The sequence below is a fragment of the Aureobasidium namibiae genome, assembly GCF_000721765.1.
Source record: "Aureobasidium namibiae CBS 147.97 unplaced genomic scaffold scaffold_15, whole genome shotgun sequence".
In the NCBI taxonomy this organism is placed as follows: domain Eukaryota; kingdom Fungi; phylum Ascomycota; class Dothideomycetes; order Dothideales; family Saccotheciaceae; genus Aureobasidium; species Aureobasidium namibiae.
Window position 1 is genome coordinate 523,445 of NW_013581194.1, and position 26,855 is coordinate 550,299.

The 26,855-nt window shown below is 52.1% G+C and overlaps 8 protein-coding genes across 8 annotated transcripts; 4 read left to right on the forward strand and 4 right to left on the reverse strand.

The window, feature by feature from the left end:
* Positions 1 to 1,493, forward strand: M436DRAFT_16958 (uncharacterized protein; the record flags this gene model as incomplete). The annotated part of the gene is made up of 2 exons (XM_013569314.1): positions 1 to 503; positions 557 to 1,493. Coding segments are annotated over 2 exons (1,440 nt in total), but the record flags the coding sequence as incomplete, so codon positions are not given.
* An 865-nt stretch (positions 1,494 to 2,358) lies between these two features.
* On the forward strand, positions 2,359 to 4,620 carry M436DRAFT_53178 (uncharacterized protein; the record flags this gene model as incomplete). Its single annotated transcript, XM_013569424.1, has 2 exons — positions 2,359 to 4,478; positions 4,566 to 4,620. The coding sequence occupies 2 exons, from the start codon at positions 2,359 to 2,361 to the stop codon at positions 4,618 to 4,620; spliced, it is 2,175 nt and encodes a 724-aa protein (XP_013424878.1).
* A 943-nt stretch (positions 4,621 to 5,563) lies between these two features.
* On the forward strand, positions 5,564 to 7,326 carry M436DRAFT_53120 (uncharacterized protein; the record flags this gene model as incomplete). Its single annotated transcript, XM_013569417.1, has 5 exons — positions 5,564 to 5,679; positions 5,736 to 5,769; positions 5,828 to 6,055; positions 6,109 to 6,163; positions 6,218 to 7,326. 5 exons carry the CDS (start codon positions 5,564 to 5,566, stop codon positions 7,324 to 7,326), a joined length of 1,542 nt encoding a protein of 513 aa, XP_013424871.1.
* Positions 7,327 to 7,933: 607 nt separating this feature from the next.
* M436DRAFT_52841 (uncharacterized protein) lies at positions 7,934 to 12,245 on the reverse strand (the record flags this gene model as incomplete). Its single annotated transcript, XM_013569359.1, has 3 exons — positions 7,934 to 9,760; positions 9,835 to 11,386; positions 11,506 to 12,245. The coding sequence occupies 3 exons, from the start codon at positions 12,243 to 12,245 to the stop codon at positions 7,934 to 7,936; spliced, it is 4,119 nt and encodes a 1,372-aa protein (XP_013424813.1).
* Positions 12,246 to 13,366: 1,121 nt separating this feature from the next.
* Positions 13,367 to 14,452, reverse strand: M436DRAFT_53047 (uncharacterized protein; the record flags this gene model as incomplete). The annotated part of the gene is made up of 2 exons (XM_013569403.1): positions 13,367 to 13,870; positions 13,937 to 14,452. 2 exons carry the CDS (start codon positions 14,450 to 14,452, stop codon positions 13,367 to 13,369), a joined length of 1,020 nt encoding a protein of 339 aa, XP_013424857.1.
* A 301-nt stretch (positions 14,453 to 14,753) lies between these two features.
* Positions 14,754 to 15,534, forward strand: M436DRAFT_66176 (uncharacterized protein; the record flags this gene model as incomplete). The annotated part of the gene is made up of 3 exons (XM_013569478.1): positions 14,754 to 14,849; positions 14,937 to 15,043; positions 15,282 to 15,534. 3 exons carry the CDS (start codon positions 14,754 to 14,756, stop codon positions 15,532 to 15,534), a joined length of 456 nt encoding a protein of 151 aa, XP_013424932.1.
* Positions 15,535 to 15,986: 452 nt separating this feature from the next.
* M436DRAFT_84345 (uncharacterized protein) lies at positions 15,987 to 17,770 on the reverse strand (the record flags this gene model as incomplete). Its single annotated transcript, XM_013569546.1, has 3 exons — positions 15,987 to 16,547; positions 16,626 to 17,281; positions 17,395 to 17,770. 3 exons carry the CDS (start codon positions 17,768 to 17,770, stop codon positions 15,987 to 15,989), a joined length of 1,593 nt encoding a protein of 530 aa, XP_013425000.1.
* A 2,757-nt stretch (positions 17,771 to 20,527) lies between these two features.
* On the reverse strand, positions 20,528 to 26,516 carry M436DRAFT_84346 (uncharacterized protein; the record flags this gene model as incomplete). Its single annotated transcript, XM_013569547.1, has 5 exons — positions 20,528 to 22,012; positions 22,061 to 22,267; positions 22,312 to 22,933; positions 22,986 to 26,459; positions 26,509 to 26,516. The coding sequence occupies 5 exons, from the start codon at positions 26,514 to 26,516 to the stop codon at positions 20,528 to 20,530; spliced, it is 5,796 nt and encodes a 1,931-aa protein (XP_013425001.1).
* Positions 26,517 to 26,855: the final 339 nt, after the last annotated feature.

A 26,855-nucleotide genomic window follows, 5' to 3' on the forward strand; every position in this document is an offset into this window, starting at 1 on the left:
GATCTCATCAACGGAGCACCAATTCCCGATCACCCAACTCCCTTGATATTCCAGGACCAGCACGGCCAGCCAAGATGGACCGTCTCGATTCCTCCATCTTTTGGCTTCCCTCTCGAGCAACATGAATACAGTCGAATCTGTTCGACCAGCGAGGGGGTCAGGAAAAGCGTCGACGCCATGACTAGCCGGCCGTCAAGAATTCAAGGCAAAAGCAGACCCCACTTCTGGAAACGCCCTTACTACGCCGCAGACACGACGTTCATGTCAGTCGACGAAGCTGAAGCCCTCAACCTGTTGCCCGCCATGGATGAAGGACAAAAGCACATCTCTGTTGTTGGCCATCCGAACACAAGCAGTTCTGATCTTCCTACCTGCCAGAGCAGCTTGACCTTCGTCATGGAAACCACCGAGGCCGGCTTTGGCAACACGCTCCTCGCCCTCTGGCTCAGTTACGGCATGGCCAAGAAGGAAGGCCGCACTTTCTTCATCGACGATTCAAAGTGGTAAGATTTAGTCCCAACATGATTGCATTGGTTGTGTGCTGACAATCCTCGAGGTCGTACGGAAGATACACCACATACTTCAAACAGCCTCCCCCATCGGCTTGTGCACCTCCGCCAGCCAACCAAGTGCTTCCGTGCCCTCATAGCGCTCGCCATTTGGTTGTCTCTGCAGCCACCTTGCCTTGGACTTTCGGAACTGCCTTCAAAACCGAGTATCAGCAATCACTTAAGCATGGGTTCAAGAGGAATCGCCCGATCTACGACCTAGTCCGACAAGGCTATCAAGACTTGTTCCATCTGCAGGGAGAGGACGCACCGTTCTTGGCGCACAAGTTGACCGTGATGCGTGCCGCTGCTTCCGCCTCTCAGACGCCACTTGTTGGCATGCATATTCGTCGTGGAGACCTGCATCCCTTTGAGGTCGAGTACAGCCATGATTACCTCCCATTCGAACGTTACACGTCTGCAGCCAGCGAGCTTTTTGCTGCTTTCTCACCAAACAAATCCTCTCCGGAACCAACTGCCTTACTTCTTGCCTCGGATGATCCAGACATTCTTTCGTCGCAAGATCTATTAAACACACTTCCTTCGCATCTCACAGTGTCACGCCCCCAGGAACGTATCGTTCTTGCTAGTAAGAAGACACTAGAACCTGCGAAGCCCATCCGCAAGCCGGGATCCGCATACGTCAAACATGTCGACGAGAACTCTGGATGGGAAGGAGGATTCTATGCTTCCTTGTTCTTCTCTCTCGGCCGGGGCCATCCTTCTGCGTCCGACAAGGGAATGGGCGAGGATATGCAAATGGCAGTCCTGAAACTGAGAGAGCTGGTTGGGCGTGCCTACCTCTTGGATCTAGCGGTCGTGGGGCATGCAGATGCAGCAGTCTGCGGCAGCTCCAGTGCGGCCTGTCGCATCATTGGAGTTATGATGGGCGCCGACAAGGTGTACAACGGACAGTGGAAGAATGTGGACACGAGCCGTGTATGGAGCTGGGATGGAAAGGTTTGATTGAGGAACGAAGGATGTCTCATCGGGTTTAGCAAGGCGCACGGCGTGTTTCATTTTCTGCATTGTCGCTTTCTGGTTGAGGGTTTATCGTTTCATTATCCTGTGTTCGTAGTTGGCTAGTTGTCTCCTTTGTCGGAACAAACAGAGTCCAGCGTTGTTGTTGAAGGACATATATATATCACGATCGAAATTGCACACGAGACGATGGTACTAGGACCAAATGACGGCGTCTAATCATTTGAAGCCCATGTGTCGCTGAGACGAGCCGTGATGGTTTGTGGCTGCAAAGCGATGCGCATCTCGTTGCCCACGGAAGCTTGTTTGGTGGACGAAACGGAGAGGTGTTGGCGATCAGATGCTTGTCGCATAATCACTGTCAGAGTCAGACCGTAAGTGTTCGCGGGAGCAGGTGGAGGGATGCAGGGAAGCTTGAGCCGAAGTCGGGACAGTCAGGGAGGAGGCCGAGTGCTCCACAGCACACCAAGAGCATGAAACGCCAACACAGCGCTTGGCTGAGGTCAATCTGGAAGACAACGGCCACAGACTGGATCATGGCGCCCAAGTGATGGGGGTGGTTAAGTATGAAGGAGAAGACGGGCGAGCCGTGGCAGTGCAAGCACATGCGGCAGGGATGATGGATGAACGGTTCCTGAATCCTCAAGCGGACCCGGGCAGTCGTTTACTGTAGCTGCTGGTACTAGAGGGCGATGGGGCGGGCCCATGGGGAGAGGGTGCTTGCTGCTTGTTGCTTGCTGTCACTCACAACCTAAAATCGGACGAATGCGCCAGGCCCATATCTGAGGCCAGCAGTGACGATGCTCCAGCCTTCCGTGACCGCCACACCATGAGCTCGTCGTCGTCGCCGTCAGCGCCTTCCGCTCCATCCGTCGCGTCGGCCGGTCGCCGCATCCTGTCGCGCTTCGCGTCTCCGCTGTTCTCGCAAAAGGGCCGCAGCATTGCCGACTTCCACATCAAGGCCCACGATCCGCACAAGCAGTACTCGCCTGGCGAGAGCGTCAAGGGCTGCGTCGTCGTCAAGGTCGTCAAGCCCGTCCGCGTCACCCACGTCTCCGTCTGCCTGCATGGCTTCGCCCAGGTCTACCGCACCCCCGGCGCGACCGCCGACCAGCTGCGCGGCAACACCAATCGCATCGGCCGCGCCCAGGGACGAGGCAAGAAGTCTGGCGAGTACTTTGGCAATGGCTTCGCTTCGCTGTTCGAGGACGAGTCGGTCCTCTGCGGCGACGGCCGTCTGGACGAGGGCGTGTACCGCTTCGACTTCGAGGTCCAGTTCCCCGACGACATGGACCTGCCCAGCAGCATCGACTTCGAACGCGGCACCATCTCCTACATGCTCACCGCCACCCTGACCCGCCCGACCACCATTGCCCCCGTCATCACCCACGACCAGAAGATCTATCTCGTCGAGCGCGTCGACATTGCGCCCCTGCTGCCCCCGATGCCACGCACAATCACTCTCGAGCCCGTTACCCGAAAGACCAAACCCGTCAAAACCTCTGCTTCTCTGCCGTCAAAGACCCCGAATTCCCCTGCGCGCGAAGCAGAACCGCCGCCCCCTTCGGTGAGCGAGTTTAGTCTAGACAGCCGCGTCAGCAGTAGTCTCAGCGACACCCCACACAAGCTCATCACTGCCACCGTCGAGCTGCTCAAGGGCGCCTGTCTGCGAGGCGATAGTTTCCCCGTCCGCATTTCTATCAACCACACAAAGCACATCAAAAGCATAAATGGCATCATCATCACTTTGTACCGTCAGGCCCGCGTCGACATGCATCCTGCCTTGCCCCTGGGGCCCGTAAGCGATGGCCAGAAGCGCAAGTACGAAGATTACTATCCCAAGTCCATCACAGGTCTCGGCGGCTTGTCTCTGTCCGGTGCCGGATCCAGTCACACTTTTCGCAAGGATCTTGCCCAGATCCTAGTACCCCTGTATGTTGATCCCATATCTCTGACGGCAGAGATCAACGCCAAGATTGGCGTTCCTCACGGCGCATTTCCCACAATCACCTCGGTTCCTGGAGCTATGATTTCTTTTCGATACTACATTGAGATTGTTCTCGACATACAGGGCAAGCTCACGCACGACAGATATCTCTCGCAACACGGCAGTGGGCCAGTCTCTGCCGCTCCGCGACCCGTCGATGCCAAAGAGAGTAACCTCTTCAATGGCAATGGACCTGACGATACTCCCTTTCTGATGCTCAACGGCGCAGGCATCCTCGATACTGCCCCGATCCGAAGAGACAAATCGGTTGCGACTTGCACGTTTGAGGTAGTTGTTGGTACGACCGACAGTGAACGCAAGGCCAGAAAAGGAAAACAAAAGGCGACAGAACCGCCTTCATCTTCTCATTGTTCTGAGTCGCCTTCGGACATGTCACCAAATGTGTTTCAACAGCAGGGTCATTCGGCAGTGTCAAGCCGGGATTTTGAAACTTATCAGCATGCAGGTGTGTACAACCACGACCATGACCTTGTTACACCCTTAGATTACCAGTATGGTCCCGGCTACGACTATGGGCCGGAGGACTATCAGTGGGATATGAGTCAAGGGTACTCATATGATGAGTCTTATTATCCAGCTTATCACGAACCACCGCCACTAGAGGACGAAGGGTCCCTTCCTGAGAAGGAACGTCTACGCAGGGCGGAGGCCAGATTGATGCCAAGTCAACCACCTGCCATGGCTTCAGCATCCACAAGCGCGGACCAGGCAACAGCTCCAGCTCTGCCGCCAGACGACACTTACGGGGATCCCGGAGCGGCTATTGGAGGCTCTGCACAAGCCGATTTGTCCACAACACAAACGTCCGATCAAGTGCCTAGACCTCGGACTGTGTACAACATAGCGGACGCTACCAACGCTTGTCTGACACCAACGGAGGACAAGGACGAATTACGCAGGCGTCAACTACAACTTGATGCTAGTGAGCCGCCTCGAGTATTGTCAGCAGGGCATGAGGAGGACAGGACAGAGTGTGGGCCGTCAGCGCCATCGATAATAGATAATGACATGAACGAGTACGTATTGAGAGGCGACGAGACAGGAACAGGAGCATCGGAACATCTTCCGCAATATCGGCGATAGTAGATGGGTAGAGAAATGCCATGTTTTTTCCATCATGCACCAAGACGAGGAGTAGGGAGGATGCGGTGATTTTCAGTTGTGCTTCCCCCGCAAAACTTTGGTGAGCAAGCGGACTCAATTAAAACGACACGATACGTAGTCAGCAGCAGCAGGCGTCGCGGAGGCGGTCGTTTTGACCGTAGGCCGAGAGGCGTCAAAGCGGTTTAGGCTTTGACCATGCTTGGTCGGCTAGGATATCTACAGGCGAATGCGTCATGGAAAAGGCAGAGAAGGTGAGGCGAAAAAAAAGAAAGAAGGTGGCATACAGGGACGAGATTTGATTGTCGAGTGAAAGATGTGGTGACGAGTCGGGTGGACGATGGTTCAAGATTGCTGCGATGGCATCGTTGATCTTGACAGGAGGATGCGACAAGGGTCCGTGAGCGGAAGCGCATTCGTGCAATGTAGCATGGTTCGCCAAGCTTGCATCTTGCAATAGGAGATTACAAGTCGATGGAGGGCACTGGACCCAATCGCATGGCCTATAACGAAACCATGGGCTCCACAGACAGAACGGCATGTAGAAGGAGGTCGCGTAGGGCAAGTCACACGTGTCCCCGACTCGCTGAGCAAAAGTATTGGATTTGCAGCTCGGAGGCCCACTCCGAGCGCGCCTGCGGTTTGACCTTTGCCATCACTCAGCAGGATTAGCTCGGGGCTGGCCGTCATCGTCGAGGACCATCGAAATCGCGAGCCTTCACCACGGCCGTTTACCATTGTCCATTACAGTCTCCGTACCGCTGCAGCGATTCGGCCCAGAATGTCGTCGTGACGCCTTCTCTCAATCCGGCCAGACTTGGACGCGGTTAGCGCATCTTGACAATATTACCACGTCCGCCTTCTGACAACCTCGCCCATCTCTCGCTGTGCATGTATGCGACGGACCCTGGCCCTTTGCGCGCATATGACGACCCTCAAATCACTGCTCGAGCGACTGGATCTCGCGCGCTATCACGATGCCTTTGTTGATGAAGGCTTCGACACATGGGACACGCTCATGGATATCACCGAGTCGGATCTGTAAGTTGTCACGGTGCCCTGCTGCATTTCCACCACCGATCTGATCATATCTACAGCGAGGCTCTCGGCGTGAAACTTGGCCATCGACGGGTGTGTTTTGTCTAACACGGGCACACGTTCCCACCCAATACTGATTGTACCATGACAGAAACTCCAGCGAGCCATCCTTGAAGCATCCAAAGACAGAATTCCTCTGCCGCTGCTCCTGACGTCCGAGTCGCGCGACGAATCTGCTGGCCTCGATGGATTCAAGAAAAGCCAGCCCCCTCAACTCCAGCAACAAACTTCCAATGGCTCTCAGGATCACGACACTGCAAGTCGAACCAGCGGACCACCACCACAGAGGAGCAAACGAAAGTACAGGCGTCATCCCAAAGTATGTAGCCAGAGGTGCGCATACAGGCCAATGCTAAAGCAACGTATCAACAGGCAGACGAGCATGCACCAGAGCGCCCCCCTTCGGCATACGTCATCTTTTCAAATCGTTCGTGTTGCGACAGAAACGTTGCAAGATGGTCACTGACATCAAGGTGAACAGAAATCCGCGATCAACTCAAAGGGCAGGAACTCTCCTTCACCGAGATTGCCAAGCTGGTAGGTGAGCGATGGCAGGAGCTGCAGGCACACGAAAAGGAACCCTGCGAACGCGAGGCTCAAGCTCTCAAGGATACGTACTATTCGGAACTCAGGAAATACAAAAAGACACCCCAGTATCAGCAGTATCAGGACTATCTGGCCGAGTTCAAGGCCAAACACTCGGGCGACGCCAACCAACAGCAACAAGGCCCGGACTACAAGAAATCAAAACTTCGACCCGAGACCAGCAGCCAATCGCGCATCTTTGAAGAGTCGGTTGTCGACGGCGAAGAAGGTGCTGATGCTATGGACGGCGTTGATGGCGATGATGGTATGGACGGCATTGACGGCACATACAACCAGCCGCCGTCGCCATTAGACAAAGTCCGAGCTTCACCCACCCATAGCCCGACCAACCTCGAACGCTACCGCCTTTTTCCCATCCCCAGAGGCCCGTCAGACTCGACTACTTCCTCGGCCTACTCGACCTGGCGGTCCAACCAACCTAGCCAGCCTCACCCCTCGCTGCATCGCTACACCACCATGTCCACACTTTCGTCGGACCAAGACTCGCGCTCGCTGGCTTCCTCTTACCCTGCTCCCACCACTACTCCTACTACCGCTCCCGCCACTTCTCCCACAACTGCTCCTACGAACGGTGCCGCTCCTGCCTCCGCTCCTCTAGGTTCCGCCCTCCATTCTAGTGCGACAAACAAACCTGCTCCAACCACAAACACAATTCTTCCCCCTATCAACTCCTTGACCTCCATAGCTACGCGCAACTCCGCGGATACCCCTCTCCTTAACTGGCCCTTGCATACCACACTGCCCCTTCTCGATCCGAGAGCCATGTCGAAACGCTCGACTCCGGATTCGCTTTACTCGTCTCCACGGATGCACCAAGTCACTCAACCAGGACAGTCACTACGTTCCCCACCGTGGCAGTCGACGCATGATGCAACTGATGGTAATATCAAGAACAAGGCTTCGCTGTCTACTTTGCTCCGCGCCACCGAACACGTCGAACGTGACGACAAATCCCGCTCGTCCGATTCGACACGCAAGAGGTAGTCGATATGCTTCACCGAAACCCGTTTTTTTTTTTTTTTTTTTTTTTTTTTTTTGGATATCGAATATCTCGGACCTCTGATCCCATCAGATACAATGGCTGCAACTCGCATCCGAAGACCTTTTTTTCACACGCCTAATCCTCTTTGCGATAACAAGACAACCCTCTCTCGCCGCACAGAGTCCAGGCAGTCCCATCGCCAGCAGATCAATGGACAACCACAACTCTATGGACCACAAGGAATAGGAAGACGGCTTGGGAGCCCTTTGCTGAACATATTCCTAGACGTTGAACACTCTTCGTTACATTGCAGCATTTTGATGGAAGTTGGTTTTTAGCATGTCTGTCACACATTTCAATTTCATCTTCTGACCATCTGCTTTATAGAGGTCACCCTGCAACAGACGAATATTTGTCCTCCCTGTTTTGCTTTTTGATATTGACGCTTGTCAGAAGTTTCGGTCAAAACTATTTTCATCATTACGTGACGTTCTTTTCGGTCGCTCTTCATCTGTCCTATCTTGCCCTGAAGAGGCGTTTGTCGTTCCCGTCTGTTCTTCTACCTTGCACCCGGAGCACACTCCCTTGTGTTGTCCCCATGACACGTGGTCAGCAAAGTCTATTCTCAGCCGCTTCCCCACGCAAGTGTCTTGCAACTTCCGTTTCGAGCTCTGCCAAGACGACAATCGGTTGTTGCTGTTGTCGTTGACTTTTAGCAGAACGACTGAACAAACAACTCCACAGATCGTCGTTGGGCACCACTTCGCCATCGCCTTTGCCCTGTACGAGCAGCTTTGACACGGGCGCTTGTTGCAATTCGAGCGAGTTGGCTGCATCGATGGCTGCTTCCCCCAGTGCGGGCGTTGCTGACTTCGATCGCTGTGACTCTTGCTTGGTGCTAGTGGCTTTCTGCATGTGGGCTAGACGTCGGGCCACCGAGATTTCGTAGATGGCTTCTTCCACCGTATCACCGATGAGATACATGAAGACGGTGGTTGGTCGCTGTTGGCCGATTCTGTGTACGCGAGCGATGGCTTGCAGTTCGATTGCCGTATTGATGAGCGGCTCTGCGAGGAACGCGTATTGCGCATTGACGAGATTCAGGCCTGAAGAGTCCGTCTTTGCGTCTAGCAGAAAACACTCGATACCGGCGTCGTTCTTGAATCGGTCGACTGCGCCTGGCTTCCCCATACGCGAGTAACCGATACCGAACTGCTTAAACGCGGTGCCGAGGACGTCGAGAAACTCTCTGAATTGACTGAAAACAATGGCTTTGGCACCGGGGTCATGCTGGCGTATCCAGAGGATGTGTCGTGCGAGGGTATCTATCTTCGTACCAAACGAACCGTTCAGATCAATGGATTTGATCTGGGCAAGTGTGTCGTTGCCAATGTCGGCATAGAGAGTAGTTCCAGGTGTCGCACTCTGGCTGGAGCCTTGGCTTGGCGAGGAAGGTTCAGACTGCTCCTCCTGTGCCTGCAGCTCCTGCGGCTTGTACGTGATTTGATGGAAATCTGCAAGCACGAGATGGCGCTTGCAAACAGGACAGGTACGATGAGCACTCCACCAGTGATTTATACACTCCTTGCAGTATTGATGGCCACAAACGGTGAGGACTCCCTGTTCAAACGAGCTTTGACAAATGACACAGATTCGTTGTGTTTCTTGCGAGTTTGTGCTCTCAGCGCGCAGGTGGAGCAGGAATCGATTCTTTGTCTTCAGAGCGGCAAGTGCCTTGCTTTGGGCCTCCTGTCGACGGGTTGCAGTTTCGAGAGCAGCCACATCCAAAGTATCATCCCAAGAGTCCTCTTTGTAAGGAGCAACAGTGTCTGAAATTACCTGGAGCTGTCTGTAGAAGTCCAGCCGCAAATTGACCGTAGTGGAGAAGAGTTCGATCAATTCCTCGAGACGTGTCAGGACTTCGGTTTCTTCCTTGGCGATAGCAGCGAGCTGCTTTGCTTGACCCCTAACGATCTGAAGTTCAGCACCAGCTCGTGTGGTGCCATCTTGCCAGTCGAGTGCCGTTTCAATGCCACGTATCTCGTGCACCAAGCCACGCACAGACAACAAGCCGTCAGGCTTTTGCTTGAGACGATTGCGAATCGCAAGCAGCTCGAGCAGAGGTTCTGGGGGACGCCATCGGCCCGCTCTGGCCTCCTGGATCACAGACGTCACCTCTTGATCAATAAGAGGTGCACTCTGTCCTGTGATACAAGTCGAGCGATCAGCGACAATGGCGCGAAGCGCATCCAGATAAGCATTCAGAGCATCCTGTGATTTGGTCGAATCTTCGTACTCGTCACCGGTGGTTTGAACACTGTCCTCGTCCTTGTCGACCAAAGGTTTGAGCAATAGCTCAGTCACCTTTTGTTTCCATTCATCGATAAGCTTTGCCTGCGCGTTCATGATTTTGGCAAGGTCGTGAGCTTTGTGGACCTTTGTATCGTCAGCCGTTCTGTTGCAAAATTATCCTCCCATACAAGGTGGATGAGTTCTCGTATCAGACTTACTATCTTGACGTTCTCCACACCTCCAAAACTCTCCAAAGTAGCAAGGCTGGATGCCTTGAGAATCAGGTCCTTCTCCTGTTCTATCGTGTGCATGAGTCTCTCGGCTTTGGATGAATCATCATTCAGGATCTCTTTGCGAGTTAGCTTAGCAGATTCGTAGTAGGTCGACTCCTGTTGCTCGAGTTCTTGGAATCTCTCCGAGTCTGGCTCGGTGATGATGGTGTTGGACTTGATTCGGAAAAACGCTGTTGCGACGAAGAAGGCACATGCATGCTTCAGTTGCAATGCAGAATGCAGAGCGACTTTGCACCGTCCTTCAGCGATTTCTTCTGTTGACTTCTCATGCTCTGAGTCGTCGGGTGTCTTTTTGAGACTAACTGCATGAGCAGCCGCTCTGGCAAGATCGGCTCTGCACTCGACGACAATCGCTTCAGACCCCTTGAGTGCTGACTTGTAAATCTCTAGTGCCTTTTCAGCTCTGTGTTCGTCATCCTTTGCGTTACCGATGATATGACCTCGCAGAAGCTCGGTATTGATGGCAAGACGAGACTCCGTGCGAATGGATGTCTCGTTCTGATCTATCATGACTTCGAGGACCTCGGCCACAGTACGCAGAGGACCTTGACCACGCCCAAGCGCTCTTCTGTTCCTGCCACCAACTTGTGGATGTAAACAAGCTTGTCGTAATTGACAAAGCCAGGCTCTCATCCTTTGCAGTATTGCAGACGATTCAGGGTCCCAATTATCGGTCAGAGGAGATCCATCCGATCTACACCCGCACTCATCACACATCGTCTCGAACAACGTCTTGTAGTTTTGATCTTCGACCTGGGTGAATGGTAATGTCAAAACGACCCTCCTCTGAGGAGGCAATCGCAGTTCATGTCGTACTTGATCCTTGGTGTGACGCAGAGTGATGCGGCCGAACAATGTTTTGAACAAGTCGCCATATTGATGTATCAGTCGGGTCCAGATTGCTGAAGAGTTGCAAAAGGGTTGATATCTGAGGAAAACGAGAAGTCCAAACAGATCTTGGATATCCTTCTTTAGAGGCGTGCCAGACACTGCCCAGGCGTGCTTACGCGGTAGAAGTGAGACCACCCGAGCTGCTGCACTGACTCCCGACTCGACCATTTGAGCCTCATCCAGGCAGACTCTCCACCAGTGCATTTGCACCAGAGGGCTGCGAGGACGAGTGCGCTTGCGGTCTCGATGTCGCATTGAACGCTCAGGAGGGTCAACGGCAAAATGCACCTCCTTCGATAAGACAGAGTAGGTCGTGATGACTACATCCCGCTCTGCCAAGTCTTTTGTGATGTCCTGCACTTCTTGCTTGGACGATTCAACATCAGAGACACCCTTGTAGTGCAGGACTGAAAGACCGGGGGCGTGCCGAGCCAATTCGTCTTTCCATTGTTGCAAGATAGTCGGAGGTGTGACGATCAGTGTAGCTCGAGATTTGATGAGCGTGTGATCTTCTATATTCTCGGTATCCATCTTTCGCTTATTCAGGCACATTAGCGCGATGAGCTCGCACGTTTTACCAAGACCCCTAAAAGCAAGAGTACAGTTAGCATGTTTCTTAAGTAAGAACGATGGAGGTACAGACGCTGATTCAAGAGCCATCGGATGGCTCTTGATCTGTACTGTCTGTGCCCTCGCTTTGCTTACATTTCCTCTGCTAGGATTCCTCCCCTTGGTTCTTCGAAGGCACCAAACTGTGCAGCAGAGCACACAACGCCCTCCAAGTGGCTGACGAAACACGCCTGTTCATTTGCGTCTTTGACCGAAGTGTAGGATAACCGGCTTTGGCTTTGGTCACGAGAAGAAGTTTCTCGATGCAGCATCCATGCGACGGCGCGTCTCTGGAAGGGGTACAGATCGGTTTCAAGGACCTTTTGCTCGACTAATTCAGGAACAGTCGCATCGTTTGGTGGAGAGTGTACGCTGGCGTAAAACTCTTGTGGCGTCCAAGACTTGCTCTGAGCATTTGTGGGCTCTGGAAAGAATTGAGTAAGAGTGGCCCAGTCCTCTTTCTTGGTTGCCAGTGGTCCAAAAGCTGACTCGCCGTCGAACCACACAATGCTGCACTCTAAGGTATACACAAGACCAGAGGGACCAACCGAACGATGCAGGAGACAAGTGGAACGGCAGATACCTGGTTTAACGTTGCGCCTGGAACGTTTCTCGAGACTCACTATGCGCAAAAGCAGACTGACTGTGGCCGGCGAGATGGATTTTGTCGTCTCAACTCTCAGTGAAGGACTCTTCTTGTAACCACTATGGCCGACGAGAGTGAGAGAGGGCTTCGAAGGATCTGAATGATGGAACTCGATGACTCCAACCTCAATATCGTCTTCCAAGATGGTTGATAAGTCGCCATGGTTGGTTGTTCCTGGGCTTGGTCTCATGTTGACGTTAAGTCGAGCGAGGGTGATTCCAGTCTCCAGAGAACGATGGGCTGGCTCCAGATGGTCATGATCGAGTCTCGTACGTTTGCGCGGTCTGCCGCTATAGTCTTGATGAAAGGCATTGCGGCAATCTTCGAAGAATGCTGAGAACGCTTCGGCGCCTTCAGCGATCAAACCTTGCTTTGAATTGTGTGATTTCAGAACAGCCGTGGAGACTCCAGTGTCCAGTACAGATGCCATTCTGACATGCTCAAAGAATCTGTCACCGCAAGATTGAATACTGGTTGGATAGAATAAAAGATGGAAGGCAAGTCGACCTCGAGTGCGGAAGTCGCCGCCCCCACACACTTTGGTGATCAACCGGCGATTAGACGGATTTTAGATTGTTGTTCTTCACATGCTCAGTGAAGGTCGTTCCTTCCCACCTCTCTCTTGATATATAGGACACTGTCACCCCGGTAATTGTGGAGATGCACAAGGTTCTCGAGAAGCACAATGATTTCCATCGAGAAACAACTTGTTTGAGCTCTATCCGGACATATCTCTAGGCTACCAACTACTGTGTCTTTTGATAGCATCGCGGTAGCTGTCACAAATGCACAGTTCTCTCTTGATGTCAGACGACTCCATAGAAAGCCGCTGACCTCACGGCTCTCGAGAGACATTTCCTGTTCCAGTAAAGAGACGGTGCATTTTGCATAGCCATAGTGGTTGGATGAAAACATTTAGCCGCCCTCTTAGAGATCTGCTTGTATGTTGAATTGCAAGCGAGACATGCATGCATACAGCATTTCGCGTCACTACTTGTGCTCTGCAGTAAAGATCACTATTATCATATAAAAGTGAGGTTTGATGGCCAATAACATTTAGAATTTGCTGTATGAACAAAATCACAGAGAATTTGCGAGCAGGATCTTGGATTGGATCAGTAATAAGAATAACGCACATGTTCAAACTCCCAGACCTTATGCACTACGCTAGAGAAGAAAAAAAGGAAGACAGAACGATTTTCTACGCTTCCGTCTACCATGCGCCAACCAAAACTTTCAATAGGATATAAGGTAGGCCACACTAGGTTCCGCGGCCAACCGAGAGACAAAGAGTGAGTGGACATGGATGATCTATGCCTTGACCATGAAGATCTGTGAAAGAGTTAGTTGTGACCATACGTGATAGCTGATGGTTAGACCAACCTCTTTCATGGCTTGCGGGTCCATGAACGCAAGACGCTTCTGGGCGATGTAGCGTTGGCGGACGTTCTGTCTGCCATACAAAGCGGCTACTGGTGTAGGCTCTGCAGGAGTTCCTGGAGCAGTCGAAGGGGTCGCTGTGCCTGACTTGGCTGCCTTCTTCTCCTCCTTTCTCCTTCTCTTGTCTTCTTTCTTTGCCTCCTTCTTTGCGCGTCGCTCTGCCTTGCGTGCCTTCTTCTCGGCTCGCGTCTCGTCTTCTGAACTTGATGCATCGGCAGCCTTTCGCTTCTTGTCCTTCTTCTCTTTCTTGCGTTTGTCCTTGAGTTTGGATTCGTCTGTGCTATCGCTGCTTGTGTCCTTGGAAGATGACTTTCTGGATTTCTTGTCCTTCTTCGACTCCTTGATCTTCTTCAACTTGGGTGCCTCTTCTACGTCCTCGTCATCGTCAGAATCCGAGGAGGCTGAGTCAGAAGAAGCGTCGTTTGTGCTCTGTTGTTCGACATCTGATCTCTTTCGCTTCTTGTTCGCTGCGTCCAGCGCAGGAGATTTGGAGGCGAGCTTGGGATCGGGCATGACGGTTGACTTGAGGTCCATCTTGTCGCCGACCAGGAAGCCCGCACTGATGAAGTTGATGTTGCCGAACTTTCTTCCTTGGTACAGGGCCAATTCGACGTCTCGTTGAGCGGTTTGCTGCTTCTCGACCTCGGCCTCGGATTTGCCATTCAATCTGCCGAGGAGACCCGAGTACAGACTCAGACCGAAAGTCTCTGCATTGTTTCCAACTCTGGCGGCGCCCAGACCGAGATTGTCGTCTTTGAGGAGAACGCGGATGTGAGAGTTGCTGCCGACGGTGTAATGCGAGGCGTGGTTTGCGTCTTTGGCGCCGAGCGTGTCGCCAGGTTTCCAGCCTTGCGAGGCAAGGATCTTGTGGCCGAAGGAACCAGTCGCTTTGGCCCAGTTGTTATTGTTGGGGTCGGTGCCGATCTTGGAGCGCCTCTTGGGACCTGCGAGACCCATGTTGACGAGTAACAAGAGGTTGGTTTGTAGAGATGTGTGGTTGTTTGGGCTGCGAGCAATAATTTTTCTCCACAGGGAGAAACCAGAATTTACCCCGCATTTGCGATCGCAGCAGCTCTTTCCCGTTCGGGCCACATCTGCCAATCCGCTCTAAACAGCCACTCTTACCTACCTTGGTCGTTCTTGCACCTATACCGGGCGTGAACATCAAAATTGTCTGTTACCGACAGACCAAGCACCAGACGCTCGTCGCACCCCCACACTGAAAACATCGTTGCCACCTTGTTGGCCTGTTCCAATCATGCCGCCTACCAAATCACAAAAAGCCGCCAAGGTCGCCGACACTGGAGACGACAACCAAGGTTTCGTCAGAAAGCAGAGACAGATGCACAAAGCAGTAAGCAACACCAGAGCACCCCTATCTCTCTGTTCGAACAACCTGTCTGTGCCAGATATCTGACTCGCGAGTGCTTTAAAGGTCAAGGCTCGCCGGAGTGATGCCCGGAGAAAGATCGAAAAGAACCGTGAAAGTAGGCACAAAGAATTGCAGGCACGCATCAAAGTCTTGAAGCGCGTTGCGCCTGTCCAGCAGTAAGTTATCGGTGTGCATGAAACCCCATGCATATACACTTTGTCCCTGTCGATATGTTCCATGGCCAATGTGTACCCCCATCGCGACCACCATGGCAATTACAAATGCCCATACGATATTGCGCGAGAGGCTCAGCCACATTGCATGACACGCTTCGGCACGTCCTGCCTTTTCGCAAGCATCGAGCCTCAAAGCACGAGACGATGGCTCACACGCTAAACTCTCATTTCTATCTAGATCCGGTACCCGCGGCGACACCGACGCGCCAAGTTCTGACCAGACTGCCTTCGATACTCTTCGGAGCTTGCTCGCTCGCAAGACGGCCATCGAACAGCGTATCGCGCAAACTATCGACGGTCTGGAAAAGGCCATGGGCACCACTTTTCGCGAGTTCCAAGTCGTCCTCGCTTCGCGCTCCCAGCTTCTCTCAAGTGCGAATGCGCCTGCGGATGCCAGTGCAGCATCAACCGCCCTCATTCCGAAGTCTTGAGATGGGCAGAAGCACTGACGTTCGCTTCGTTGCCAACTGCTTTGTTAAGCATGCCTAACGTTCTGATGGAAATCGAATGAGAAGGAAGCATCCGTTAGACAAGTTACGTGCATAACGATTACGACAGAGGCTGAACGATTGAACGGTCAACATCGCTGCTGATGGAGGCGCAAAAAATTTTCAGCCGCAATAGGTGGCACTTGCTATGACTTTTGATCGCATTCGTTTTCGCACAGACTTGCTTCAAAGACCATGTTCTTGATTCATGTCAATAGAATTGCGCTCAATGCTTCACATATCTTGTATTCCGATGTCATGTCCAGAGTTCCTGATTCGCTGTGTAGGGTTCCACCGATCATGAGCACTTGACATGACCGTTCGGCTATCAAGCCAAGATTGATGCCCGATGGGTAGCCGGTCCCATGGTTGCAAACAAGCCACCCTGAGATCTACTACGACTCCTTCCTTGCCTGGTAATTGCTCCTGGGTAGCGGCACAGGCAGATGGAACATCTGCACCAAGCGTTGTCCGATGCTCGGTTCGATCTCTGTACCGTCGCGCGCGATTTTGATTTCTCTGTTCTCGTTCCAAGGGTTGCGCAGACCGCGGGTGCGGTAGAAGGGAAGTCTGTTTGTCGAGATCCAATCGACCTGGAAAGACTTGCCCCACTCTTGCCTCTGTCGTTGAGACCCTGTTTCCTTCTCTTCTTGCTCGGGTTGCTGTACTGGGGAGGCCCCGTCGGTGGCTGCTTCCTCTTGTGCCTGCTCTGGTGTGTTGTCGACTTCCCAGAAGATGGTTCCACGTGCTGAGTCGTCTACGATGCGTCCCTTTGGTGCCCATTGTGTTGCTGGGGTCGGTATAGATTTTGGTCCGCTGTCCAGATCTTTGGTCTTGGGTTGTAGTTTCGTCGATGCGATTGTTGGGCGCGACGATATGGGGCTGGTCATACGAGCATAGCCAAAGTATTCTCCAGACTTGTTGGCAGAAAAGACGAGGAAGACGCTATCGGCAGTCTAGATGTATGCACAGTTAGCTTTTGCTTGTGAAGCACAATGAAAATGAGGAATCGAAGTCCAAGAGGTCGATCATACCTCATAAGCGTTGTTCAGCGCAACCTCGTTGTGACTCTGCGTTGCCCACACTCCACTGCGCACACTGGCCTCGAGATCCTGCAACGTGAGACTCTTGACAACGAAATACTTCTCAGGCACACGTGCTGGGCTTTGGCCACCAGTCTTGTGAAGTCCATCAACTCCATCCACACCATCGATGCCATCATGCTGGATCTCCTTCTTTGGCGATCGACTAGACGAACTATCCACGATGACCGGTCCAGAAGTCGCTCTCCGAAGTTCCTTCCTGCCGGGCTTAACAAGCTCGTTACTGGACTCAGGAGTCACCGAATCGGGTGTCGTCGAAGAGGAGGATCCTTCAGTGGGTGTCCCGCGACGGAGTCTACACACCAAACGCACACCGTGGAATCGCGAATCGTGGAACCTGCCCATGGCAGCTGTACACGCAGCCTCTGTGCGGTAGTTGACAAAAGCGCAGTTGCTCTTGGAGATGAGGAACAAACTCTCGATGTCGTTGGTCGCTTCACGTGAAAAATGGTCCTTCAGATCGCTGATGGTTGTGGCAGGGGGTAGGTTTCCAACCCAGAGCGCATGGCCGGATTGTCTAGGCTTCCTTGGAGGACCTCTGGGGTAGGACGGGGTGGGCTGAGTAACCAACTCGGGTCTAGGATGACCTGTGCGATGCCAAGTCAGTAAAGTTGTGCTTGAGAGCTACCGTCCAAAGACGATCGAGAAACTCTGCAAAGGCTTCGTGCGCTAAGACTGCAATCGAGTAGAATGAACGTACTCAAGTATGACACAAAGTGGTTTGGTTGGTTGTTCGACTCAGACCTGTTGTAGGGCATTGCAGGCATCGTCGGATACCCTGTCATGGGCTGTCCTTGCCTTTGCATGGGAGCCTGAGGAGCAGGAGCGCCGTAGCCACTGTAGTAGTACTGAGGGTGCATCCCAGAAGAAGTTACCTGAGTGCGCAGCACAGGCATGTGCATCGCCATGTTCGATGGGTAAGCTTGAGGACTATAGTGGTGTAGTTGTGGTCCAAAGTGCATGCCTGACGTATGAGCTGACACTCCAGCAGGGTGAGACGGTGCTTGTTGAGCGAACCCTCCTAGAGGTGCGGGTGAGGTAGGAGCTCCAGGCAGTGCATGCCCTATGGAGCTCATGTCGATTCCATGCATAGAGTGTTGTTGCTGGTAGCTACGATACAGGTTACCATGCTGGGAAGATGGCGCGTGCGAAGCCTGAGGGAATGGATCGAGTTGTGAGTAGAAAGGCGCATGTTCTCCTGAAGCTGGCAAGCTTTTTCCCAACGATTGCCTCCCACTATCTACTTGCGTCAAATCCTGTTGATCCGAGTGCGTGGTAAGTTGCCGATCGTGAGCTTGTAGTGTATCACCCATTCTAAGAGAGCTTCAACCTTTGGCTTATCGCAATGAACCACACGACAAAGTGTTGGAAACGACTCTAGTCAGATTCGAGTCAGCTAGGACTAGGGATAACTCGAAAACAGAAAGACGAGTCGGTATAAGGGTGGGTGGCTTACACAAGGGCCTCAAGGTAATCGATCGAAGGGACTATGTGGTACCGTGTAGGAGGGAGAAAAAGCCAACAGTGAGAATCTGACCACGTTACTCCTCCATGCCAAAGATGTCTGTTACGACCAGGCTAAGGGACGTTGCAAACGAAGGGGAAAGATGCTAATGAACATATGAAGCAGAGAACGGGAGGGGAGAAAGGGAAAGCAGGCTTGCGGCGCGCGGAAAACGATTGGTGTGACGGGGGCTGGTTCAATTCCAAGCGGAGAGCTGTCCGCCACAGGGAATATGATCAGAGCACATGGCGGCAAATCTTTGTCCATAGGTGCCTGTCGGACTGCTGAGTAGCCACCATCGGGGCTCGTGGGTGCGGGTGCCGGTAGATAACTCGGACAGGAAAGAGACCGGGAACTTACGAGATGGTAACAGTCGATTTTGCGTAATATGCGAAATCTAAACAGCCCACGCTAAATTAGAATCGCAAAGCGGATGGCTTGGTTAGGGTGTTGTGTCGAGGCCAGTATCGCATCTGTGCAGTCTGACGTCAAACGGCTCTGTCAACAGTAGTGACGATGTGGCAGCTGTGCTATCGGAATGGGTAACGATGCATTGAGTCGAAGTATGAAACAATACAGCACTTCAGGTCGGATGGTATATCTTATATTCAGCTCTCAAATCCTGTCATTGAGGATCGTCGATTACGCCACCGAGCGGCTTTGCATGCAAATAGGCTCTGTAAGGTTTACGACTGGAAGCGTGTGTCGCTTAATAATGAATTAGCCATGTGCAAGGACGAGAGCATGCATGAAGCGTTCACGTTCGGAGAGGCGATTAAGCGCTTAGCCCTCGGTAGCAATTCCTAGACACGAAGAGGACTCTTACTAAAGCTGAACGCGATTGAGAAGCATCTGCATCTAGATCTCGTAAAGCATGTACTTTTTCTCCACATGTGTAAGACTGAATTCCATGGCGAGGAGAGGCGAAAAGACCGAGATACTAGACGGAGTTACTACCGAAAAAAGTTTGACGGACTGCCCCCCGTTCGGGACGCAGAATGAATGTCATGGTGCATCCAGATCATGTCAGCAAGTCTTTCAGCAGCGGATGATGGAGGGTTCGATGTTCTGGCCTCGTCAATGCGAAAGGTCTCGAGACAGCGTGAATCTCGGCCCGTCTGCAGGCTTTGCTGCATCATCCGTTCCTGGAAGGTGCGACCTCACCGTGTGCAAAAGTTTGTAACGCACGTGTAGCTGTAAATGTGCGCAGTGATCTCGAGAAGCGAACAACTTCCACCGAAAGGCAATCTTGCGTCGTATCTCTTTGGGTGCGCCTCTGCCCTGAGAGCGATTGTGCATTCGTACAGGGAGACATTTACCCCGAGCCTTCTTGGAAGCACTACAAGAAGCGTGCAACTCACAAAATTTGGCACCACGGGAGACGTTGTACTCGTCCAGTCTGCGGCTTTCGATTCTCTTCTTGGTACTGAGAGTTATGCGTGAACCACTTTTCAACCATCAATCATTGAAACTCTTTCCGAGGTCTCCGATAACTTTCCGAGTCTATACCATCCTAACGCACTCTGGTGACCAGAAACGGCCGTTGAACAATGCGCAATGACAATATATCGTTGCAGGGATGAATGACAATTGTATGTATAGTCATATGTCGTTGTAGGTGCTCAGGGACAGCTTGCGGCTCAAGCAGACTGCGGAGTCGGGCCAAAGCGATGGTACCTACCTGCGAGTCGCGACTCACAGAACGCGAGTCGAGCCCTCATCCACGACAGTGAGTTTGTATCCGTATCGATGTCATCGTTCATGTTGGGTGATAAGGTTGCACTGCCATCTTGTTCCGTACATAGATGATCGTGCGCTATGGCAAAGATTTAATTGTGATTGAAGAAGCGAGGAAGGAAGGATCATAAGAAGAGTGGGGAACATGGCGGAGATCAAGACCGCTTCCGAGACGGTCAACTTACGCTGCAGCGAGAGCTATGACATTAGCAGACATACGGGTCGTGACAAGATGGTCTCGACCGTATCTTGGAGGCTGTAGCATCTACAATCGGAATCCAAGTCAAGGGCATGAATGCCCTGGTCTAGGCTTGTTCCGAGTTTTCCCTTGTTGCCATTATCATCGGACTCACTCCCCGTAGCGAAAGGAGTTTGAGCAAACAACCACTTAGCCGCGTCGGAGCCCGGGCTGGATTTCAGACCTTGTCGACATGGGTACAAAGGAGTGCACTCCGCCGAAAGAATCGCCGAAATCAACAACTTGGAAGTGCATATCACTGCCTCTAGAAAGTATCGTTTCCTGGCGATGTGCTTTTGCACACGGAATGTAGGGTTGAAACATACTTCATCATTGATCTGTACTATCTACCACCTAGTAGGGGATGCCGTTGGTGAGAAGTTGGAACTGATCGTACACACCCGTACTATGACTCTTTCCACTCCAGCGCACCAGCGAGCGCATAAAATCGGCAGCTTCCCGTTCACTCTTGTCGAGAACAAATCTCTCCTTGAAGTGCTGAATGGTCTCTGGCTTGAAACAAGGAAGGCCGGAGTCCAACATGACGATGACCAAATGGCTCAGCTTCTCTGCATGCTGTCTCGCAGCCAGGAATGCCTTGACGCAGAGTTCCTCAAACCACTTGAAGGGTTGCGACTGTGTCGAGCCACCCATGACCGCAATCATCTCGCCAGTCAACTTGAATGGCGCACGCTCAAACTTGACGCCACCAGGTGCGATGTCGAAAATGAAACCAAAGTCGATGTGCAGGATGTGGCCTGCATCGTCGACCATGATGTTTCCGTTGTGTCGGTCCTTGAACTGCAGCAGGTAAGAGATGACCGAGTAAGCAGCCATACTCTTGACAAAGTTGCTGCGTGCTTGTTGGAAGCGAAGCGAGTCCTCTGTTCCGTACTTAGAGACCCAGTATTCGTAGAGTCCATTGACAGCTTCACGACCAAGCATGTCGCGAGATATGGAGTTTGGAAGCACATCGATGACACCGCATCCAGGGGCCGTGGCAGTGACTCTATACGGGAAAACGTAAACGTCCAGCCCGACGTTGTTGAAGATTCCACGGAACGCTGCAATCATCTGCAGCGCGAGCACATCTTGACGACAATCATCACCAACCTTGAAGATCGCCGACTGCCACACCTCATAGCTGGTGTCCTTGTGAGACCCGCCCTCTTCAGCAACATGATCCTGTTGCTCATCGACTGCTTCAAGACCCGGGCTCCTCTCTTTGCGAATGCGGAAAGTCGCCATGTAGGGGGCCTTGGCGTGACTTTGAAGAGGTTTACCAGACTTTCGATCGATGCCGACGACAACTCCGTCGGGGTTACTGGGAAGGTACACTCCAACGTCGACTTGAATCCTGCGCAGCTCTTCTTCAATCTTCGCCTTCTTCTCAGGCTTCGGTCGCTTGATGAAAGGCTTGAGCTTTCCAGAGATGGCTGTTACTTCGCTAAAGAATCCAAACTCGCGCTCATAGAAGTCGCGATCCTCGTCCGAGAAACTTGAGATGAGTGAATCCATGACCTTGTCAAGTGTTGGCTTGACTGGATCGGGAATCTGTGAATCTTCGTCCTTGAAAGCATTGGCCTTGATGTTCCAAATAATCTGATGCGCGAACAGTCCAGAGAATTTAGCAGTTTCGACAATGTAACGTTCAACGTACCCAAGCAAATCATAACGGAGGGTTTGCACAATTTGAGGTACGTAGAAGAAGGTCACATCGACGGAGTGGCTTTCCAGAGCTCGCATCGCGTACTGTACAATGAAGGCATGGTTTCCATATGCTGGCAGGAAGTATGTGACAGCAGTGATCGGATTGACTGGAGCCCAGTACAGTAGATACTAGAGAATTGTTAGAATAAAACACGAGCACGTGAGCTTGGACTTTACCTTTAGTTGGGATGAGACGTCATGTGGCATGCCGGTACCAAGCATTATTTGCAGAGCGTCAGGCTCATGTAGTGCCTTTTCAGGATAGGTGAGGAGCAACGATCGAACCTGGTTCTGAATGGACAACGAAGGGAATCTGAAAGCCATTTGTACAGCAAGAGATGGCGCTTCTGCCCAAGCTGTTATGACCAAAGCAGCGATTGCGACCTGGGAAGTTAGTCGAGTTGATGTCAAATGGAGGAGATACTAACATCATTGGCTTTGCCTTGTTGACCGTAAGTGGTGTGCGGAGTATCCTGACCCAGCGGGGACAACCACACATTCAGCCTTGTGATTTCGTTTTGCAACAGATGGAGAAGCAGATCCTGCTTTGCTTGCAATGGTTGCATCGGGGCGACAATTCTGGAGCCCATAGAAGCGACGGCCTGAACTGCCAGGATGACATCTGACATGACTTGTACTTCGGCCTTGACTTGCAACTTGTTTCCGCCATAGGACCATCGAGCTGGGAAGTTGAACCATCTGAGGGCGGCAGACAGAATTTGGTCTTTGAGCTCCCAACGAGCCTTCTCGTCATAACCAGTACCGTAGCTTATGACTCGCAAAGCCAGTAGGATGACATGGAAATGAACCTCACGGGCAAGTGGGTGACTGCCACTCCGCCTCAAGGCAGCGAGAGTGACTCGCATCAAGCGGTGGAAGATGCGCCCAGTATGCGGGTTGCTCAGTCTTGTAGCATTGAAGTGGCTTGACAAGAACTGAACGAGTCTGAAATGCGGTGCTATCAGGTCATGAACTTGTTGCTGACGTTTTGTGATAGCACTCTTGTCAGTAGGAGCAAACTCCTCCTTGATGTAGAACGGATCAAGATGGCTGTTTGCAAGTAAGCATGATAAAGACATAGATCAGGGGAATGTAAACTTACTTGAAAGTCTGACTGAAGATACCGCGCTTTCGATGAATGGTCGTCTCCCAACCTTCGGCAATCTCAACAAGGACTCGACTCTCCATCTGCGGATTTTCTTTGATAACTCCCATCCAAAGCGAGACTCCGAGTTTGATTGCTGACTTGCTGAAAGACGCGAAAGGAACACCGACCAACTGTTGGGCAAGTCCAAATCGATCGGCATCGACCTTGCACAATACTGCTGCTGCACGTCTAAGGTTAGCTCTCAAGTCTTCAACCGATGCTGGATGGTGGTTGCGAAGGTTATTATTGATCTCCTTCAACGCAGCAGTGATCTCGCGAGCCTGTTCACCTAAAGCAGAGCGTGGTAAGCCGATGACACCGGTCTGCTGTGCGTGCAGAAGCTCTTCATCTTGTCTAGACATGGTATCCAGATAGCGGTATTCCTGGCGGGTTGTGTATTGCGCAACAAAATCGGAAGCTGTATTGACGCTTGGGTCCATTCTACGGTCGATAGCGCCAAGTCTCTGGTCGGTTCCCGGAATGAGAGAGCCGAGTTCGAGAGCGAATGATCTACCCATAGAGATACGACCGTATGCTTCCTCGTCATCGTAGTCTGATAGATATGTTTGCAGAAGACCCTTCATATCGAGAGGGGCACGATCCAGCGTCTTGAGTACCCAACGACGACACTTTTGTTGGAATGATCGTAACGTAGTCTGCCTGTAAGCGAAGTTATCGGAGAGCTGCAGAGAAACGTTGCCCTTAGCCGAGCTGTAGAACGACTTGCACTCGTACTCGTCAGTCTCTGCCTCCAGACAACTGATCCACATCAGGCTGAGCAGCTCTAGCAGTGCGAAGAGCGATGTTCTCTGGCAAAGTGATGAAGGTACCTGGTCGATGATGCGATCAGCAGCGAGCGTTGCAACCTGTTGCACCTTTTCGATACGATGGCAACAGCTTTCAAGCAGCCTTGCTAGCTGTTTCGCGAGGTTGGCGGCTGAAAAGGTCTGACTGCGCCCGGTCATGGTAAGTGCCAAGTAAGTATCGACTGCGCTCAATGCCACACCAAGCAGACAATTACTCAGAGCACCACTCTTGAACTTGGGGTCCAAGAAGTATTCGAGTGTCCTCGTAGAATCCCCAGACTGAGCACGAAGCACTGCTACCAGGTGTGCAGCGTTCAAGAAGGTGAGCTCGGCGTTATTCAGAGTTTTGATATCGTTTTCATGCGCTGGAAGAGCGGAGATCAACTGCGACTTCAACTGAATAATGTGCTGGGGAGTCATGCCACGACGAAGCACGGTGTTGAGGTCGATGCCACTCTCCTGAGTGTCGGCTTTGTTGCTGTCAATCAGAGATGGAGTGTACCATGCTAGGGTTTGAAGTTCTTGCTGGTGCTGCTTCGCAAATGAAGAGCCAAGGGAGAAGTCGTGTGCGATGAGGTTGAACCAGGCATCTCGGCTGAGTGCGGAGACCAACTCTGGGTCTTCAAATTGAGCATATTCGTAGGGCATGAATGCTGCAAGGGCAGCCAAAGGAGGCAACACTTGCGAGATCTGGCCGACCGCTAGTTTGTCAATCACCAGAGTCTTGGTATCACGGTTAGTGACATCGCTTGTGCTAACAACTCCATCCAACAAATGAGTGAGGTAGATCTCATAGAGAGGCGATGAAGGGGGGATGCTCTTTGCCATCAGCATACGAGCTTCTATGACTGCTTGAAGCATGGCAGTGTTGTCAGAGGCCAGGGCATCGGTTACATGCTTTGCATAAAATCTTAGCAGAGGTCGCAAGTCGTTAGGCTCGCTTTGACATCCAAGAGCCGCGGATCCCATGATGATCTTAGCATCGACAGCCTGATTCACACGGCCGACCTTTTGGACTAACATCGAAATGGCAAGTGCAGTGATCTTCTCGTTCTCACACTTTCTAGCAATCGCGACAATCGCTTCGATGACAGCGGCGTGGACTAAGACCGTCTCTTCATCGTCGTTGGTAATCAAAGAGATGGAACTCCCAGTAGGCTGTTGAGTATATGAGGCCATAGACCCGTTCATGGTACCGTTTGCAGTACCGTTTCCGTCAATGAACAGTGATGTGTTTGCTCGGTTGGTGGAAGGTCCAGTACTGAGCACGTTTCCAAGGCTGTACAGCGTGCTGATGACAAGGTCTTGAGGCAACAATTGCAGAACGTCTGCCAGGCAGTTCGCTGCAACTACAACAGTATCACTAGTCATCCTTCCTTGAACAATGAACCTAGGCAGGGAGTGTGCCAAGTTCGAAGCAAAGGCCTTTGATGTTTTTGCGAGGACGGCCATGCATTTGAGAGTCACACTAGCAAGCCTCTCATCTGCAAGCTGGACAGGATCTGTCAAGACTCCATCCAACCAGCTCATAAGAACATCAGCATCCGCGATATCCTCATTGGCTAATGAACAGCAGAGGAAACTGATCAAGCAGCTAGCCTTGGTTGAGAAAGCCAATTGTTGCTGCCACGCTGAGCTGACTTGCAGATAATCGGCGTCGGCATCAAGCAGAGCGACAACTTCCACCAGCAATTCGGTAAGACCCTCCAATGATGATCCATCGACACCACTGCCATAGCTAGAGAGACTCTGTGGGGTTTGCTGAATGAGATGGTCCAAGACTTGGTTACCCTGGACAAACTCAGGCGAAGTGATCATGGCAGTAGCTGAGGCTGCAAGATAGTGGGTGAATGCGTTCTGCAACAACATGGCGCCCAATGGCCTTCCCATCGAGGCGTATACCTTGAGCAGGCGTTTCCAATCTTTGACATGATTGCCGTGCGAATTGCGAACTGATGACAGGGTTCCTTCGATGGCTACCATGAATTTTTCGGAATACAGAGTGCGAAGCTTCTGAGTAATGGCAGCACGCTCTTGCACTGTGAGAACTTGAGGCTTTCCAGCAAGTGCTGAAAGAAGTCCAAGCAAGGATACGGAGAATGTTATCGTCTTGGATGCATTATTGAGATCCAAGAGCGAGTCTTCGGATGCGCTGGCACGGTCAATACTTTGACCCTGATGCACGTAGGCGTTGATTGTGTCAATGATGGTCTTGACGACCTGGGGGCGCAAGGTGGGGACTCTGAGACCAATATTGAGCATGGCCGAGGTGACTTCCTGCACAAGCACCTCCCATGGCGAAGGGTGAACGTGACGCAGGAAAGGCGAAGGTCTGAAGGTCTGAGTTTGGGCTTCTGCCAGGTATGCAGTGATCTGTTGGAGAAGACGTTCGGCGTGTTGCGAGGAGTCAATTGAGGATGAGGCACGACACAAAGCTATCAAGACTTCGAGTTCACGAATACCGATGGGAGCTTTGACACTCCCGTTGGATTCGGCCGATGTCTTGTACAGGGAACAAAGGCGTGGTATATCCTGATGGGCTGCATGTGAAGTTGGAGCCTGCGCGGATAGGACGGCCAGTTTCTCGAACGCTTCCCTACGGAGCGCGCCACGAGACGTGTTCCTGCATATCAATGAGTCGTCATTCGATCGAGATCCGAGGCTCTACTCACAGTCTCATGATGGCGGCAATGTTTCGATGTTGATGTTCGCTGCTGAGGAAGACCGGATGACGTCTCATTAGGGGTCGTTCTTCGCACATCATTACCGGGCCGCCGCGAAGCTGCTACGAAGCGTCTGGTGGTTTTCTCAATGCAACGCGCCTACCATTTTACCTCGCTGAACAAACACCGCATTCCGTTTACAAGAAACTCGTAATGCTTTGCATATTAAGGTGAGCATCTACAAAGGTCCACCATCAGCAGTCTCCCTCCAAGCCATCTAGAACTGGACTCAATCGAACACTGGAAGGACATGATGCTGTCGTGTAAGCAGCCGGCAACGCTCGTTAACAATTCTC